The sequence below is a fragment of the Haliotis rubra genome, unplaced genomic scaffold (genome assembly GCF_003918875.1).
Source record: "Haliotis rubra isolate DU_JTF1 unplaced genomic scaffold, ASM391887v1 Scf572, whole genome shotgun sequence".
In the NCBI taxonomy this organism is placed as follows: domain Eukaryota; kingdom Metazoa; phylum Mollusca; class Gastropoda; order Lepetellida; family Haliotidae; genus Haliotis; species Haliotis rubra.
Window position 1 is genome coordinate 36,153 of NW_025767271.1, and position 19,229 is coordinate 55,381.

The 19,229-nt window shown below is 39.9% G+C and overlaps 3 protein-coding genes across 3 annotated transcripts; all 3 read left to right on the top strand.

Annotated features, from left to right (window-relative positions):
* Nucleotides 1-2,638: 2,638 nt before the first annotated feature.
* On the top strand, nt 2,639-5,448 carry LOC124254497 (transient receptor potential cation channel subfamily M member 5-like). The gene is made up of 7 exons (XM_046688307.1): nt 2,639-2,760; nt 3,121-3,227; nt 3,480-3,571; nt 3,838-4,031; nt 4,553-4,681; nt 5,193-5,341; nt 5,431-5,448. The coding sequence occupies exons 1-7, from the start codon at nt 2,742-2,744 to the stop codon at nt 5,446-5,448; spliced, it is 708 nt and encodes a 235-aa protein (XP_046544263.1). The 5' UTR covers nt 2,639-2,741.
* Nucleotides 5,449-5,565: 117 nt separating this feature from the next.
* LOC124254495 (transient receptor potential cation channel subfamily M member 4-like) lies at nt 5,566-7,754 on the top strand. Its single transcript, XM_046688306.1, has 5 exons — nt 5,566-5,642; nt 6,061-6,161; nt 6,295-6,514; nt 7,402-7,439; nt 7,594-7,754. Exons 1-5 carry the CDS (start codon nt 5,580-5,582, stop codon nt 7,685-7,687), a joined length of 516 nt encoding a protein of 171 aa, XP_046544262.1. The 5' UTR covers nt 5,566-5,579; the 3' UTR covers nt 7,688-7,754.
* Nucleotides 7,755-8,165: 411 nt separating this feature from the next.
* LOC124254494 (transient receptor potential cation channel subfamily M member-like 2) lies at nt 8,166-15,385 on the top strand. The gene is made up of 6 exons (XM_046688305.1): nt 8,166-8,441; nt 9,245-9,565; nt 13,164-13,338; nt 13,650-13,815; nt 14,436-14,612; nt 15,062-15,385. Exons 1-6 carry the CDS (start codon nt 8,364-8,366, stop codon nt 15,075-15,077), a joined length of 933 nt encoding a protein of 310 aa, XP_046544261.1. The 5' UTR covers nt 8,166-8,363; the 3' UTR covers nt 15,078-15,385.
* Nucleotides 15,386-19,229: the final 3,844 nt, after the last annotated feature.

Consider the following 19,229-nt stretch of genomic DNA (forward strand, 5'->3'; position numbering starts at 1 on the left):
CAGAGGAAAGAACCTAAATTATTGCAAATGTGGGCGTCAAGAGAGTGAACATCCCGACCCCGAGTCTAAAAATGATGAGGACTGGTCAACATCACGGAATACAAGACCGGAACCTTGCAGGAACTACGGAAAGATATACTTCGGAGAAGGAAAGACTTCAAGGGTGCGTCAGACCGTGAAATACATATTACGTTGTCTATGAGCTGCATTTGAAATAACGGAATACCTTCTTTAAAACAATAGTTAATATATCTTTACACGCACAACTCGCAACATTTAAAGAATGCCTAAAAATTATATCGGAAACTCCGATAAACCGGAGTGTCAAGTGTGTGCTTCTGTTGAACTAGCAATCAACCAATGAAACATACTAGGATAAGAATCTATTCCAGCATCTGGGCACACTTGCACAAAGCGATCTTAGCGCTACAATGATTGTAACTCCCATTCTCCAACATAGGCTTAAGATAGTCGTAGCGCTAAGGTCGCTTTGTGCAAGTGGGCCCTGCTCATGACACCACCCAGAACTTGATACCACGCTACACAATTTTACTGTTATCCTTAGATAAATGCAGAAACAAAACTAGAAACAATGCTTAAATATAGCGGATATGAACTTGACGACTATAGTTGCAATAGTGTAGTTCATTAGCAGTTACATAACTGTAGTGCATTTCAATGAAATCTGTGAGCTTACATGTTTGTTTGTTCCTTAACGGGTCCTATGCGTTTACGCATATAAAATCAAGTTTGCTAACCATGCCTTTTGTTTAACAGTATGTTCGTATCGATGTCCAGACAGACATGTCGGTCGTTGAGCACCTCTTGGTGGAGGTATGGAGACTGCCTAAGCCAAAATGGATACTCTCTGTCATAGGAGACGAAGATGAACAGACTGACCCGAGGGCGAATGAAGTTAGGTGCCAGCTGAAGGGACTGGTGAAGTCATTATCCAATGGACAAAGTGAGAATAATTTATACATAAGTAGATATGGGCTATGTTTACATAATTTACGCCTTGATATGTTTTACAAAATATCATGACTCTTAAGTGATTGACGTGTGTAAAGATTTGTGACAAACATGTACGTAGTCATAGTTCACATCTCGCTTCATGTTTCGCAGCCAATCTTGTACATGGCAAGTATTTCTGTGATAGATATCTGGATTACAACCGAAGGCATACATTATGGGATTGCAAAAATGGTAGGAGAATATATCAAGGATATGTCTCCTAAATACATCACTCCTGTTGGAGTACATGGATGGGGAGCAATGGATCCCGAAGCGATTGAAGAGTTGGAGACCAAGAAGGTATGCGTATTTATAGTTAAACCTTATTAAAACAGCTTTTATAACAATACTTCATCGTAATGTCAACAATAATCAGTCAAATCATTAGTCAAAATGGTAGTATATTTAGTCTCATGTTCACATAAACTGTCGTTATATTTGTCATTTATCCTCCTAGTCCGACGATATGTGAGGTCTGTGAGGTCAGCATCTCGATTCATCAGCAAAACGTACTGGATCCCGGTCGTGGTGTATCCAATTGACGTGATCTTCAGCCAAATCCAAACGAGGCGTTGATTTGTTGGATCACCTTGAGGAGAAAATAGCACCTGTCTGACGAAAATCGTTAATGCCACTGGCGTTCCACGGGTTATCTATGAGCGTGGTGGCTGCCCTCCCTAAGTGGCGACGTCTTGCTGCAATCACGAGAAATCAATTTTCCCGATGAGAGGTGGAACGCTGTCGAGCACGCGCATGTCACTGGGTAGATGAACAAGATTTGTGGCATCGATTCCATGCCCTGCTGATCATACTCAGGCTGACACCAAAGAGGTTCACAATGTTGTGTTGAACCGGGATCAAGCATACCTGTGCACCTGCCAAATTCTACGGTCGTCAAACAACAAAGTGCATTTGGTAGTCCCAATCTTCAGAATCATACGTATGGTGGTCTCTAGGTTTCTGTCAAGAAAAAAACAAACAAAGGGGGCGATGGGATAGCCTAGTAGTTAAAGTGTTCGCTCGTCACGCTGAAGACTCAGGTTCGATTCCTCACATAAGTATAATGTGTGAAGCAGATTTCTGGTGTCCCCTGCCGTGATATTGCTGCAATATTGTTAAAAGCCGCGTAAAACCATACTCACTCACTCACTCCAAACAAAGGTTTCCAAGCACATTGTGCCGAATATTCCATGCATCTGTTCCTCGTAAAACTGAGTCACACAATCATTGTGTACCGTGATACGTGTATTTCAATAATAATTTGTTTTGTGTATTTTCCTACCATTAAAAGTTTATCCTTATCAAACGTTGAGTAGTTTGTATTAATGGATGAAACCAAATCAGTAACAGCACACCTTCTTCACAAACGACCTGTCAGGGAACATTGACAAGTAAGTAGGCCGAGAACAAATTGCAGCCAACTGGTCTCTGTGTTGGTAATCTCGTGACCGGATCCCAACAGACATGGGAAACATCTGTCTCGAACCCTCCACACAAGATCTGTCGTGTGACAAATTAAATAGTGACACAATTAGGACGTTTTTTGACAAATAGTTCTCTTTGATTTTTTTCTGTAGCCTCAGTTACCAGAGGAGCCAGTGTGGTGGGTATCAGGAAACAGACCCAGTGCTCTGTACAAGCATCACCTCCTAGTGGACGATGGATCTTTAAATTGGGTACATGCCCACAAATCGTTCCAAGAGTTTAGGGTGACATTAGAAACAGCAATGACGAAACATTCAGAAGGTAATTACAAACAAATGGCGACCTTGAAATAAGGTCAGTGTGTCGAAGTACTGAAAAAGGACCAGACAACAAAGGTGAAAATGTATGGATGTCAACTTCTGTAATATGAGGGACACGATGTTTTCAGAGTAACGTCGGAAACGTCGTGTCCCTCATGTGACAGAAGTTGACATCCGTACATGTTCACCCTTTATGTGTATCACTTGTAAATGCCATTCAATGACCGAACAAAAAAAATACATGAAATGATTTCCTCCTTGAAATAATAAACGTAAACAAATAATTATTGCATTCGTTTAAAGTCTTCATGCAATATAATGTATTACACAAACTGTAAATATCTAAAACTGATTTATTAAGGAACTTCCTGCACCCCACTGGTGGTTCTGCTGTATTGTGGATGGTCTTATGTTCTCGATGGAGTCCAATCTGCATTAGAAAACAACGTACCTGTGGTTGTATTGCAGGTAAATTGAATCTAGTATAAAATATTGCTTTAACTATGGAATTACATGTTTTTAGATGATGATAACGTGGTTATAGTGGTCACTTTTTGCTCGTAATAAGCACGAAGCCATGTGTCCGTTCACTTGTTAAGTAACCTTTTGTCTTCTGAATCTCCTTGCAATTTACTTAGTACCACGACAGTTAGAATGTTTCCGGTGTTATGTATTTACGAATGTGGCTAAGTAAAGTTTTAGTATTCTGAGTTTTATCAGGGGACAGGTGGTGTTGCTGATGCACTGGCCAATGTGTTAGAAACCTCCAAGAAAGACAGGAAAAGTTCTTCTGGTGGCAGAGACAAAGAATGGTGAGTTGTACAAGGAGTCATCTCCCCCTTTAAATACCCAAATGATGAAATACCCTTACACGTAACTATAACCATGTACATACATGTTGCACATCCGTTTCACATAGTTTCTATATTATACGTATGAGTAAAATAATATCTTTTGTCAAATGAATCTCATCCATTGAACGATTCAGATACCATAAGCATGTTAGAGAGTAAATTTGAGCAAGATAATTGCTCAATTTGCCTCCAATTCCTATTTCCATTTACTCTATGATATATAGGACGGGCACAGTGATTGATGAAGTTTTACGTCAGCAAGTAAAGGAGGAGTTTACCAAAGTTCACGAAAAAGGAAGTGAGGTTGGCGAGTACAAAATCATGCAGTGTCTACAGAAAAGAGAGCTCATCACGGTTGTACACATTGACGAAGAGGAAACCACGATGGTTAACGCAGTAATACGGGCACTGCTAAAAAGTAAATATATGCTCTGATATGACAACGTACTCAATATCTAATGCAAACGGCCCTTCCCGTGCGTTTCACATAGGTGTCTCCTGCCAACTGTTGAAACACCTACAAATGAATTTATTCTGATTCATTAAAACTTAAATTCCATATACATTCGGACATGGTTATGCTAATTGTAATTCAGGTTCAAGTCTATCAAAGGGCTTGCCTCGCACAAGCTAAAGCGCCTCTTTATGGCTGAAATACTGTTCACAAGTTTATTCTCAATCTTCTTGACCTGCAACACATACATGCTATAAAGATAATGCTACCGTAACGTGACATTGTATCTGAAAACCTTACACTGATTATTCCGTGTCTGGACAGCAGGTGCAGAGAAATATCGTTGCAACTCGAACCTGTAGTTCAGATCTGCCTTGAAATTTCTGATTCGGAACATGAATGGAAGTCTACATCAGAATTGTTCCAACTCTTAAGGCTGTTTCAATGATGTGAGAGTCCAAAGATACTTAGCTGTCCTGTTTTAGGTAAATCCGTCCCTGAAGTGCTACGCATCCTGGACTACTATATGCCGGCGAGGCTGTTTGACGGGGAAGGGGCTGCTGCGGCAGCTCACAACGACAATGAGCAAAATCCGAAACATCCCAGTGGTAAAGGTAGAGTGGAGTTAGACACGAAGCCTTGTTTGTATCTCAGCAGGACGACAACACTTTGGACCCGTGAAGATCCGGGTTAGAATTGATCTTCAGCAACCCAGGCTTGTAAAGGCGACTAACGGGATTGGGTGGTCAGGCTCGCTGACTTAGTTGACACATGTCATCGTATTTATGGCCAATTGTATAGATCGATGCTCATGTTGTTGATCACTGGATTGTCTGGTCCCGACTCAATTATTTGCAGACCGCCGCCATATAGCTGGAATATTGCTGAGCAATACAACTCTTTCAAACACGTCATCGATCGATACCCGTTTTGCTTGATTAATGTTTACATAACGATACATTTTATAGGTTGAACTCAACCAGACAGGGCACACGTGTAATATTGACACCTGATCTGGAGGAGTGTTTTGTAAACCTGATTAATAATTTGGCCTATTCTCCCAATTGCAACGTGTAAGTTTGAGATTTTAGTGAGCTAAGGACAGTTATCTTTTTTGGTTTTAAGACACAGTAGGCATGTTCCTGGTTCAAGCGATGCTGATGGACCAGGCTGAGATTGTGCAGTTCATTATAGACCATAACGGTGTGGACATTACAGCATTCTTCACTAAAGCTGTGATTTCAAAATTGTATGAAGTGCAAAACTGTTCACCGGTATGTATTTGTTTGATTAGCAAATTGCGTGCTTTCCTTTCATAGTTCTTATTTCCTTAGCTTGAGCATGTGAGTTATCAATCTTCTAGATACTAATAAAGTTGTGATTGCAAAGAACAGTAATCAGGTATTTGTTTTTGTACAGGAAACCGCATACAGTCTGTTCCCTCTCTCCAATGCTAAAGAACCCGAGGAGAACAATGATACGTCTCACGAGAAGAACCTATTCAAACGTTTAATGATATGGGCTGTGAGGACAAACCTAGTGAAATGTGCTGCACTCTTCTGGAAGAAAGGAACCGTAAGATACTTTTCATACACGAGGGCAAGCAGTGATTGAATAAGAAGGGTTTGAAACTCCTTGGAACATTATCTCCGTCCTACCATACACGGCAGCTGAAGTTCGGATTCCGTGAAGGAATATACTTATACAACTAATGTAGGCTTCCAGCAACCCTGGCTTGTCGTAAGAGGTGATTAAATTCATCGAGTGCCTCGGTTGATTGCCAGAGGCAAAGGAGATAACAGACTTAATCGTGATCATAAGCAGGGCGAGTCCAGATAACTTAAATCGTTAATGATGAAAGGTAACTCCACTGCACGTCAGTTTCAGGGTTTGGTTGGCAGAATTTATACGGACATTAACTAATATAGTAGGCTACTTTACACGTAAGTACATTTTGACAAGAAATTGCACACTCACTTGCACATTCCTTCAGCACCTGCTAACATCGTCCCTACTGGCTGCATCAGTCCTCAGCTCACGGATGGAAGATGAAGAAAACATTGGCCGTAAAAAAACACTGGAATCACAGGCAATGTATGTTCGACATTCTATTTATTTTTTTTAATTTCAATGTGTGTTTGGTTTTATCATCTATTTGTTTCTTTGTTGATTTTTGTGACTGAAATCAAGGAACACCATATGTTTCAGTAATATTTGGTGTGTTTAGATTGTTTCAGAACAGAGCTATCGGCCTCATAAACACATGTTATGACGAGGAAAAAGAAACGACTATAGATCTGATACAGTCCCAGCTAGCAGGCAACATATGGGAGGAAGATCTGCTAAGATGCTGTTTGGCTGAAGACAACCGGAGAATATTCGCCGAAGAAGCTTACAGGGAGTACACTGAACGTGTGTGGTTGGGGAAAGTTAACCCACCCATGCAGGTGAGTGTGACTATGTGTCTCTTTAGTCAGGTGAGTCTCCACTTATAATATTTGAGTGTTGTATAACGATACACTAATGATTATCTTAATTCTTGGGGGGCGGTGGGGTAGCCTAGTGGTTAAAGCGTTGGCTCGTCACGCCGAAGACCCGGGTTCGATTCCCCCATGTGTACAATGTGTGAAGCCCATTTCTGGTGTCCCCCGCCGTGATGTTGCTGAAATATTGCTAAAAAGTGGCGTAAAACCAAACTCAGTCAGTCAGTCTTAATTCTGTGAGTGAGTGAGTTTTGTTTTACGCCGCTTTTAGCAATATTCCAGCAATATCACGGCAGAGACATCAAGAAATGGGTTTCACATTGTACCCTTTGTGGGGAATCGAACTCGGGTTGAACGAACGCTTTAACCACAAGGCTACCCTACCCAGTTCTATGACGAAGAAGCTTACAGGTTCTATGACGACGGCATGGTTATGATTGAATCTAAAGTAGAGCGTTGACTGATGTTATGAGCAAAGTGAGTGAATGAGTAAGGTTTTACGCCGCTTTTAGCAATATTCCAGCAATATCATGGCGAGGGACACCAGAAATGGGCATCACACGTTGTACCTATGTGGGGAATCGAACCCGGGTCTTCGGCGTGATGAACACACGCATTAACCACTGGGTAACCCTACCGCCCCTTATACACCCTTCGGTATTCTGCTTTATTGATTTTTTATGAATAATTCATACTATTCACTATGGTAATTTATGATCGATAATATATTATCACTGTACACACGTCAGTGATATCACTGTACATGTGTAAGAGATACATTGAAACAGTAGCATTGGTTATCAATGCATACATCTACAATGAAAAAACACGTTTAATATATGTGTTTTCAGGATACTTACAAAACACCTACAAAGCTGAATATCAAAGAGTGAGTATTTCTTTTCTTTGCATATGATTGGAACGTGGACATTTTGGAGCTTTACCAAAAATCACAATACAATAATTCATTTGAGAAAATAATGAAAAATTGTTCCTTTCCGATATATTTAGTACATTTTTCATCCTATTCTGTATCATTTCAGGGGTGAAGCTGTCTCTGCTCCCTTAAGACGACTTGCGATAGCTCCAGTAACAACATACAGTTTGAACTTGGTACGAATGATTATAAGTGAATGAATGTGTGAACCCGGACGTTTACCCGGAGGCAACACGTAAACCACTGGGCTACCCTAAAAAAGTCTTAATAGTATTAGAACTCTTGTATTATATATATTATTTTATTTATCATTATCCCCCGCAGATTTGTCTTTTCCTGAGCAGAACTTTAAAAAGTTCAATATTTCTTCACCAAACTTGGCAGATAGATAGGTCTGGTGGTGAACAGCTGCCTTTTGATAGTTTTGGATTTCAGATTGTAATCATTTTTGCGTTTCGATGGCAACAAGTTTGACTTCGACTGAAATTGGTGTTTGTGCTCTTTTCCGGAGCAGAACTTAAATGCTCTCCTTCCACTCTGCATTATAGTCACTTGGTTGACACATATCATTGTATCCCAATTGTAAAGGTCGATGCTCTTGCTGTTGATTGCTGTTATTTACAGCCCACTGGCATATAGCAGAAATATTGCTAAGTATGGCATAAAACTAAACTCACTCACTGCTATGTACACGCCAAAAAAATTCACATATTCATGAAGAGTATTTTGCCATTGCTGGGGATATTGAATACTTGGTCTTCTTGTTATTAATCAAATGGATCAAATGGATGTAAATGGATAGGAGCTTGTTTTCTCTCACCACAGCTGTTTTCCGTGTGTTTCCTGATTATCTTCGGTCACACCTTACTGTTTGAAATGAAGGAAGAATTTTCAGTTCTTGAAGGCATATTGGCCGGATGGTGGTTCACGTTTGTTTGGGAGGAGATCAGACAGGTCAGTATGAGATTTGATGTACACCTTCTGTCATTAAAACTGATCTAAATAAGAGTGAAAATAGTCCGTTTTTTTAGGAACATCTGCTAACAGCAGAGGCCATTATACGATTCCAGTTATACCATATGTCTTCGACTAACTGACAGCAACTCACAATTTGCACGTGCATGTTCATGCACCACCCGCAGTATGGATTTCAAACGTTTTGGGGTACAATCGAATTTACCCTTTTTACTAAGATTTCAAAGAACTCCATACGTTCCATATGTTCAATTGTTGTGTGATCGAAGTTACAGCACTGATGGCCTAAGCAAAGCTTTCAAAACGTTTCTGAAAAAACAATGCAATTCCTTATCTTGACTTGTATCAGATGTTGCCCTGGTTAATCAGGCGAACAATTGACTTGTTTCTGCATGTGTTTGTATCCCGGTGCGTCAGGATAAGTTGACCATTTCGCGTTTGACTGTAATTCATAAACATCTCCTCATGAGAAAGTTGGAATGTTAAAGGCGACTGTTTTGTTCACAGATATTTCACATTATCAAGGAAAGGGTTTTCTCGCTTTTCCTAGTGGAGAGAAGTATACTCTTCAAATAAAGTAAGGATAGGAATTATAAGCGTTTACAATTTTTTCAAAGACAGAGATCTTATGAACGCACCGCCATTTCTCTTGAACACCATCGTTAAACACATGGTGCACATGCACAACACGGTATTCCCATACGCGCGCATAGGGTGTCATTCTTGATCTTGACGGTTTTCAAGAAGGTCAATAAGTGTTAATGTATCAAGATTAATTCCAGATTGTGAAAACCAAGCCAGCTGAACAGTGCAAGTGTTGCAGGGACAAATGCCAGTGTTGCTGCTCGTGGAAATTCTGCTCGGTACTGAAGACGCATTTCTTTGATAACTACTGGAATATACTGGACTGTGTTTCTCTTGGGTTCTTCCTGGTGGGTGCTATTCTGATGACCATCGTCCATCTGGACACCACTAGGAGTGATGTGTATGAAGCTGCTAGAGTCATACTGAGTCTGGACATCATGTTCTTTACCTGGAGAATACTTCAACATCTGGCCATATTCAGCTCCATGGGTTCTGTTCTTGATATGATCTTTCAAATGGTAGGTTGACTTTGACCATAAAATTGAAACAAGATAATAATAATCAAATATCTGTTTATATTCATGCCACTTAGGGTGAGAACTAGATTTTAGTATGCTTCAGAAATCGGTTGGAATATTAAGAAGTCGTTATTTACACATTAGGTTTCGAGAGTACAAAATTAGGGTAAAGACATTGAGCTAGGAATCTAGCTTTTTTCAATCAAATAAGCACTTGAGGGTCCCTCAGAATATATAGCACCCCAGATAGCATTGATATGTTGGCCCATAGTTGACCCATAATCACCGGTTTGGTTGGCCCATGGTTGTCAAACTGACGATGGGCCCACTTGGATATGCTCATCGGCTCCACGGTGGCCCATCATGTTGGCTCATTGCTGGGCCAACAAATGAAAATTCACACTAAACCATGGCCCATACTTGGCCCAACGTAGTGATTTTGTTGGCCTTTTTGGCACTACCGTGTTTCAACATTTAGCACTTTCTTGACCTTTGCACTAAACCATGGCCCATACTTGGCCCAACGATGTGATTTAGTTGGTCTTATGTTGGCACAACCGTATTTCAACATTTAGCTCTTTCCTGACCTCTGCAATCAGAAACATATATAAACAACACAACAAGTTAATCAAGTGAACTATTTAAAAAAAATTCATTGTTATTTGAACAATATTGTATTTCCCGAAAATATGCTTGCCTTAGGTCTTTCGGCTGCTGACAGGTTTTTTCAAACTGCTCTTGAAAAACCCCCACAAATTTCATGAAACTGAGATATCATAATTTTAGAAATTATATCTATCGTAAAAGGACATAGTATTGACGTTATGTTTTCATTTGAAAATGAAACATACAACTTTATGATTAACAACAACATGTAATTGAGTACCAACTGGTACATAATTGGGAAAGGACAGATGGGGATTAAGAACAACAAGTGGAACTGGTGATGAAGCCAGTAAACAATACTGGCCGTGATATTCCAACTTATTACAACTTAATCCCCTTTTGTGTATTGGCTTCATCCCCAGTTCCATTTGTTGCTCTTAGTTCCCATCTGGCCTCTTCCAATTATGCACCAGTTGTTATTCAATTACATGTTGTTGTTAATGTCAATCTGCTATTTGTCAAAACATACTATGCATATATACTTCTCGTCATTTGGTTAAAGTCACTTTGAGCTTGATAATGGTGTAAGAATCTATACTGAGAGGCGTTAAAAACGCATATTGGACTTTCTACTCTAAGTCCATTGTAAAGATGTTGCTGTTTCCAAAACTACAATATGGTGAAAACATATGGTTAAGAAATGCACAGGTTTAGGTTGAATCCCACGGTTTCAAATCACAGGGACGTGACATCTCAAACGCACCCAAGAGCATGTGCGATGACAATGCAGTTGGATGAACAGAAAAAACCATGGGGCACGTGCAATGTGCACACTCCCATAAAAGCACAGGTTGAGAAATGGCTTTCATTCACATTCACGATGCCATGGTTGACCAACCCCAAAGGAACCAAGCAATTGGAATGCTGCATGCTTGCCAAACACAGCGAGATGTTGCTAATCACATCCACGTCCATCAGACGACCATTTCGAGGCTACAGCAACGTCATAGGGCAACAGGAAGTGTCCAAGACCATCCACGTCCGGGAGCGCCTCGAGTGACGTCACAAAGGCAAGATCGGTACATCGTCGTTAGACATCTTCGGAATCGCTTCAGGTCTGCACGAAAGACTGCAAATGCCACAATAGGAACGAGAGGACGTTCCATCAGTGACCAGACAGTACGCCTTCGCCTTGCTGCACGTCACATCCGATGTCGTCGACCCTATCGTGGACAGATCCTCACCCATGCACATCGCCTAAATCGTCAACGTTGGGCAGCTGCTGGAGGTGCTAGACAGTGGCAAGATGTCATCTGTACAGATGAATCACGTTTCAACGTCAGTTTCCCTGATGGTCGGCTACGTGTCTATCGCCGTAATCATGAACGTTTTGCTCAGCCTTGTGTCATTGAGCGTGATCGCTTTGGTGGTGGTGGAGTTATGGTATGGGGGGATATTAACGTCAACTTCCGCTCTGACTTGGTTGTTCTTCAAGGGAATCTCAACGCCCGACGTTACATTGTCAACGTGTTGCAACCAGTGCTTCTGCCATTGATGGGTCGACACGGACGACATCGCCTCGTGTTCCAACACGTCAATGCCAGGCCACATACGGCTAGGATAACACAGTACTTTTTGCATCAGAACAATGTATGTGTCTTGAACTGGCCCTCGTGAGACGTCAGTTGAATCCTCTCCAAACTGTAGCTGAGTTGACACAAGCTTTGCAGTTTTACTGGAGAGCCGTTCCACAAGCTTTGATTCGGAGATTGTCCTTGTCAATGCCTGGCAGACTCCGGACTTGCATGGCTGCCCAAGGAGGACACACACGGTATTGAAATGTGTCATCTGACAGTTGTGTGTTCTCATACCACTTGTTTTGGAGATGCTCGCAAAGACATTGTTGCATCCGTAATCCTCTGTAAACTCTGCAGTATTGTTTACAAGTCATCACAATGCCTTTTCCTGCACCGCCATATGTTATGTTTGGACATAGGAGAAATATATCTGACATTTCTTCCTCCTATGCGGTTTTATTGCTTCTCAGTATACATCGAAACGTTGCTCTATGCAATAAGCAAGAAGTTGTCGTCCATAAAGTTGTATGTTTCATTTTTCACTCACCAACTTCTAGAATGCTGATCAAACAATGTTTTATTTGGATATGACTTGTAACTACTATAACTGTGACACATATATCTGGTATGATGATGTTTAGCAATTATAGGTTGGTTATAAAGATGAATAATAGAGAGTTGTATATATGCAAACAGGAGTGTAACTGACAGACACATAATGTTAATAAAGTAAATACAATAAATATATAAATTAAAAATGAAATAAGATTATCAAACTGGTTTAAAGAGGCACCTAAAGAAAAAAGTCAATTAAATCTTTTATCTACTCAATCAATTGTCCTTCAATACAGTATGTGTCAGTTTATTTAACTTAAATGATGATTTAAACCAATTATTTCACAATATATTTACAATTCAGTATCACTGAACTAACAATGCATATTTACCAGTTGAAGGCCTCCAGAAATGTAGTGTCGTCTGCTCTTTGAATATCAGGTGAAGCTATCAATGATGACACGTTTGGTATTCAATTTGGAGAAAACAACGCTGTAAAATTCACTGCAACATAGACGGCGAAATAGATTCTTACATTTTTCTGTGTAATTATTTCAACTTTCATCAAAATCTGAATACAAAACATGGGGAAAATGGACGTATGCTCACTCTTTTTATTCACAATGTTGGGACAACTTTGTGAAATAGATGTGAGATCAGGGACATTAGGCAGAGTTTATCAAATATTGGCCCACTGTTGGACCAACGTGTCCAAAGCCACCGTTACTTTTAAGTCATTAAGATAACGTTAATAATGTTGTCAAACCGTTGGCCAACCAACCAACCATTTGCCAATAAACCTTTGCTATCTGGGACATTGTGATACTGTATTAAGGTAGCTTTTCTTCATTATCTTGTAGATCAAGGACCTGTTTCCGTTCCTGGTGATAATGCCGGTGTTCATCATGTCGCACGGCCTGGCTGCACACGCACTTCTTTATCCTAACCGTGACTGGTCACCTGAGTCTTTGATTGACATACCTAAAAGTGCATTTTGGAACCTATTTGGAGAATTAGGATTGGATGAAATTGAAGGTACTCTATATATTATCTTTTGATTTCAGTCACTGATGTTTAAAATTTGGGAATGTCTTCCACGTGTACCAGAAATCTTTTGATAAACTTTACTAAGCCCTCGAATGGTGCCACCTTGATCAAACAGCTTCTAAGCAAGAAAGTAATATGATCACTATCTGATATCCATGAATACTACAGAATAAGATACATTGTGTTAAATGACTCTTTTGTATTGCCGTTCATCATTAGTAACACGACAGTAAATGACCTATTATTCAGTTGCTTTTAGCAAAGCGTACATTTCTGTGTACTTTTGTTCCTTGTGTTAGCCAGTGAAACCCAGGATGAGTGTTCGTCTGACCCACTTCTTTTTAAAAACGACACAAAGGATGAATGTCCATCCACCCTGGGGAAATACGCAGTTCCATTTTTTCTGGCCCCGCACATGCTTCTCCTGAATGTTCTCCTCCTGAGCATCCTGATAGCAAGATTCAGGTACGATGATACATCACCATCTCTGACATCCTCCTGGAGGTATATTCATTCAGCCTTTAAACACAGACAGGTTGAGTGTAGTTGCTCATAGATGTCATCTTTTAACACCATAAATGCAAGGTTTCCGTACAGTACGTGCATCCTCTGGAACACGCTTCCCTTCAACACCCTGACAGCAAGGTTCACGTACAGTGTGTTTATGAAGTCATACATACATCCTCAACATACTCAGAGTACAATTCGGGTACAGTCTCTTAACTACAAAGTAAAAAATGATGAGAGTGTACTTGTATAACATCCAAAAAGCATCAATCAAGTATGGTATTATATAAGCTCTCCAGTCCTGTTTTTCTAAGCATTCTGATTTCATATTTAAGATGCACTGTTTTCAATGTAAATGTTCTCCTTAACAAAGTAATAGTGACTGCTCTGTTAGTATGAATATTTGAATTGATCTAGCAGAGAGAGATGAACCATTCAAGCAAAAGGTATGTGCAGTAAGACATTGTATTTTACCAGCATACTTGTATATATGCTTGCACCCTGAAGGTACAGTCAAGGCTGAATATTTACTGCATATCGTAGAGCCGCTTTTTGTAACTATTCGGCTTTGTCCACAGTTTCACCTTTCAAAAGGTCCACGAACAGACCAAATGGCTGGCAGCGTGGAAAAGGGCCAAAGTAATAATGGAGTATTACGACAAACCACCACTCCCCCCCTCCTTTCAACGTCTTCTTTCACATTGGCTACTACCTCTATGCATGTTGCAAGACAGCACGAATGGCACCAAAAGAGGGTATGCATAGTAATGTAGGGTGGAGGAAAGGGGTTTAACAGTGCGTTCAGGATCATTAACCTATGTGTGGGGAGAGAATCTATATCAAATGTTGATCGATAATTTCATCAGAATAAGTTCAATTGCACGAATGAACGCACCCTGCAATAGTCTGTCTCTCTCAAAGTTCAGCTTAATAGTTTCAAAATAAATGTACTAGACGTGTATATCCGTTCGACTGTCATTGCGTCCTTTTGAACATATTAAATGATCGATTCGAATTATCAGGTTCATGCAGTTATTGCACTGGACAATTGTTCAGTAACTTTTAATGTATTCTACAAATACCACTCGGATGATCATAATAGCAATATAGGCTGAGAACATATAGTGAGTAAACTGTATTAGCATGTATCTTCCTAACAGATATTCATTTACCGTATGGACGTACCCAAGAACGTTTCTTTCAGACAAAAAACGGAATGAAGAAATGGATTCCTGGGAGAGGTCCATGGCAGAGTACTACCTGGCCACTGAAGATTTCGAGTCAGGAAGAGAACGGATATCTCCACTCGGGTTTGTCTTACTTGATGGCTCTTGATTAAAGAAACTGGACTAAAAATCAGAACGATCTCAACTCAAATCTTAGAAAATATTTTGGGTATACAATCCATAAAGTAACCACGTCTTGGGTTAAATAATAATTTATTCTTTTTTTTTCTTTCTTTATCCTTTTACTTCCTTATTTTCTTATAATAATGGTGTGGTGTGGTATTAGATTGACTGAAAATGAACAAACTTTCAATAAATAAACATTAAGAGCTTTGTACACAATATTCGGTCAAAATTATCAAACTGCATTAAACAGATATTTATATTCTTTATACTATTTAAATTGATAAATGTGAATAATAATAAAAACCCGACCAGTTTAACCAGTAAACAAGAGAAGCACATGTTTGGAAATTTTGCCCTTCTTAACAGCAAAACAAAATTATTACCAAATTTTCCATAAGAACATGAATTGTAATTTAAACAATAGGATAATTCTTCAGGCCAAAGGAGACAAAGTAATAAAAACTCACCATCATTGTTGGCAAAAAACAAGCACATGGCTGCTGAGGTTCGAGTCAGCTCATCAACTGCATGACTTCTTCGTGCACTGAATTACTAATCTCAACCAACAGTTATCTCCCTTTGCCAGATGCTTTATAAATGTTGACAAAATGATGAAATAAGAGTAATTTAGAACAATGTATGAAATTTAGAACAATGTATGAGACAAATACAAAAGAGTAAAAAATATGGGCCATTACAAAATGTATTTTTCTACTCTTTTTACATTGGGTTTGGTGAAAATGTTTTACTTTGTTTGAAATGACGCATTCTATTATCAGATGAACAAGAAGGTGGGAATTTGCGGCTTTTACGGCAGTCATTCCTGTCAATATGTAGTAGTTACTATGGTGTACTATAATTGCCATCGCATGGCGCGTAAAAAAGACTACGTCGACAACGACGTCGTGCAGAAATACACAAGAATGATCAACAACGAAAATACAAAATCGACGTCGCCCATGTCGAGGGTGACGTCGTGTTTAGAAATTGTTATTTTGGAAAATCGGGGAATAACCTTTTGTAATGCAGTTTTACTGCTATTGATCTCTAATCACTGATTTCATGTTCAACATTACTACTTATTTAAGTAAACTAGTCGAGGGGTTAGTGCCAGAACACCTTATGTAAAAAATTCTGTCAAATTTAGTTGTGAAAACGGTGTTGTTTTAAGGCATTAAGACACTGGTTTTCTACAAAATATAAAATGTGTCCAGTCAGGAAACGAAATATGACATTTGTACCAGCGGGTTGACATGTGAACCAGCGGGTTTAGTGAGTGAGTTTAGTTCACTCAATTCATTAGTAGTGAGTTATTCAATTTCTTACATAAACTTGCAATCTATAAGAATGTTGGAAGTGACAGTTTTCATCATCATTTCCACAACTTCAGTAATGGCAAATGCACAATAAGTTTCTTCCTACTTTTCGTGGTGGAACATACATATATGTAAATGGTTTATGTGAATGTTTATTGTGAACAAGAACAAAAGGGAAGAATGGATCTGTAGATGCATTCAAAATACTGCATATCAATCTCAACAGTGAACGTGATAATTTCCCAAATACCCCAAAACCACAAACATGGACCTGTACACAACGAAGTTCAAGGTGAATCTTTTCGACTGTACCAAAAAATACAGCGGGTGTTGGCATGGTCGTCTGAAGAAGGTTGTGGGAACACAACATCCCAACCTTTCGAGATGGCCAAGTTCTCGGCAGATGAACAAGGACTGAACGAGGCAAAGATGCTTGAGTACAATGCCGGCCAAAGACTGACCCAAAAAAGAAGTACAGATATTTGGAGGAACGACTCGATACTTTGAAGTTCAGGCTTGCAAATAACGAAATGACATTGATGGAGTACCTGGACAATGCCTACTATTGTGTGAAGTTGTTGAGTTCGTGATTCTTGGTTCTGGTATATCTGTGTTGCCTGTATATTTTGCTTTCACCATATATGATTTGTACTATTTAATTTAATTCATAAGGAAAGGTTATGATTATTTAAGGTGCTTATGTTATCGCTATGCACGTTTTATGTATAATATATTATGGTATATGAATATGTATTACTTATTATGTAGACAATAGGAATTACCGTCTCAAAGAATGTTTAAATAAAAATGACATTTTACAGCGTGAATCTTGTCCGCTTATTTTCAGTGAACATTTTAGCATGAATCCTAAAACATTGACTGCCCATTGTCTAGAACCAGTCGGCCTTAGAGACACACCCCTGCAAACCTACCATTTTGTTTTACACCCATCCAAAGGTCGCACTTACGGGACCTAACCCTTTAGACTTACAGCTGATAAGGACCTCTCTCCGGGGTCAGATTGTCTTAATTACTGTTATTCTGGTGTTGCCATATATAAGCGTTTCTGTCCCAGCTTTTTCAGGGTTTGTTTCACACTAGCCAGGATTAGTTTATTTTGACCATTGGGAGAAAAGCTATTTTCCAAAGTGTGTGTTTGTATTCGGAAGGTTTACAGTACGGAAATCCCACTGAAACATTACAGGTAAGTCATATCTGTAAATAGTAAATAAGTACTTGTTAAATAACTTTTATATATAACACACATGAGTGTGGTAATATACTTGTATTTCACTTACGAGATATGCTGTGAGTATAAAAGTTATTTGCCAGCTCTATTTAAAATTGAAACTAAATTGATTTAATTATTGCGTGTTATTATTATCAAATCTGGTTTTAGGTGTATGCAAGATTATTGAATTATGGTCCGACGCAGATGAAGATGAATTATCTCAATCTGACTTTGCCACATCTACAAGTTGCCACTGATATGTGAGACCATTCTAATTCTATTACATAAACCAAACCCATGTGGGGTGTTCCTGGATACCCCGGCACAATCTGATACACCATCGGATATACCAATACAGTAGGACGCAAATGATGAGGATGAGTCAATGGATATACTAGCACCGGGTCATACCACTGACGATAATCAAACCCAGTTTGTATCAATACAGCGTTATGTGCCTCTTGATTTACAAAGGAAAATAGATACTACGTCCAGAGATTTACCACAACGGGTTGACACGCCAGTACAGAGTGATGCGCCTACAGACACACCAGTACAGAGCGGTGCACCTACAGACACACCAGTACAGAGCGGTGCGCCTACAGACACACCACTACAAAGTGATGCGCCTACAGACACCACAGTACAAAGTGATGCGCCTATATACATACCAGTACAGAGTGATGCGCGCCTATAGACATATAGACAGAGTGACGATGCCTATAGACATAGCACATACAGAGTGATGCGCCTATAGACATACCACTACAGGTGATGTGCCTACAGACACACCAGTACAGAGCGGTGCGCCTACAGACACACCAGTACAGAGTGATGCGCCTATAGACACACCAGTACAGAACAGTGATGCGCCTATAGACATACCGAGAGTACAGAGTGATGCGCCTACAGACATACCAGTACAGAGTGATGTGCCTACAGACACACCAGTTCAGAGCGGTGCGCCTACAGACACACCAGTACAAAGTGATGCGCCTATATACATACCAGTACAGGGTGATGCGCCTATAGACATACCAGTACAGAGTGATGCGCCTATAGACATACCAGTACAGAGTGATGTGCCTACAGACACACCAGTACAGAGCGGTGCGCCTACAGACATACCAGTACAGAGTGATGCGCCTATAGACATACCAGTACAGAGTGATGCGCCTATAGACATACCAGTACAGAGTGATGTGCCTACAGACATACTTGTACAGAGTGATAACCCTATAGATATAATAGTACAGAGCGGTGCACCTGTAGGCACATTATTACTGAGTAATGCGCCCATAGACATGCCGGCACTGAGTGATACACCTATAGACATACCCGAACAGACTGATGCACCTATAGACATACCAGTACAGACTGTTGCGCCTACAAACATACCCAAACAGACTAATGCGCCTATAGACATACCCGAAAAGACTGATGCGCCTATAGACATACCGGCACTGAGTGATG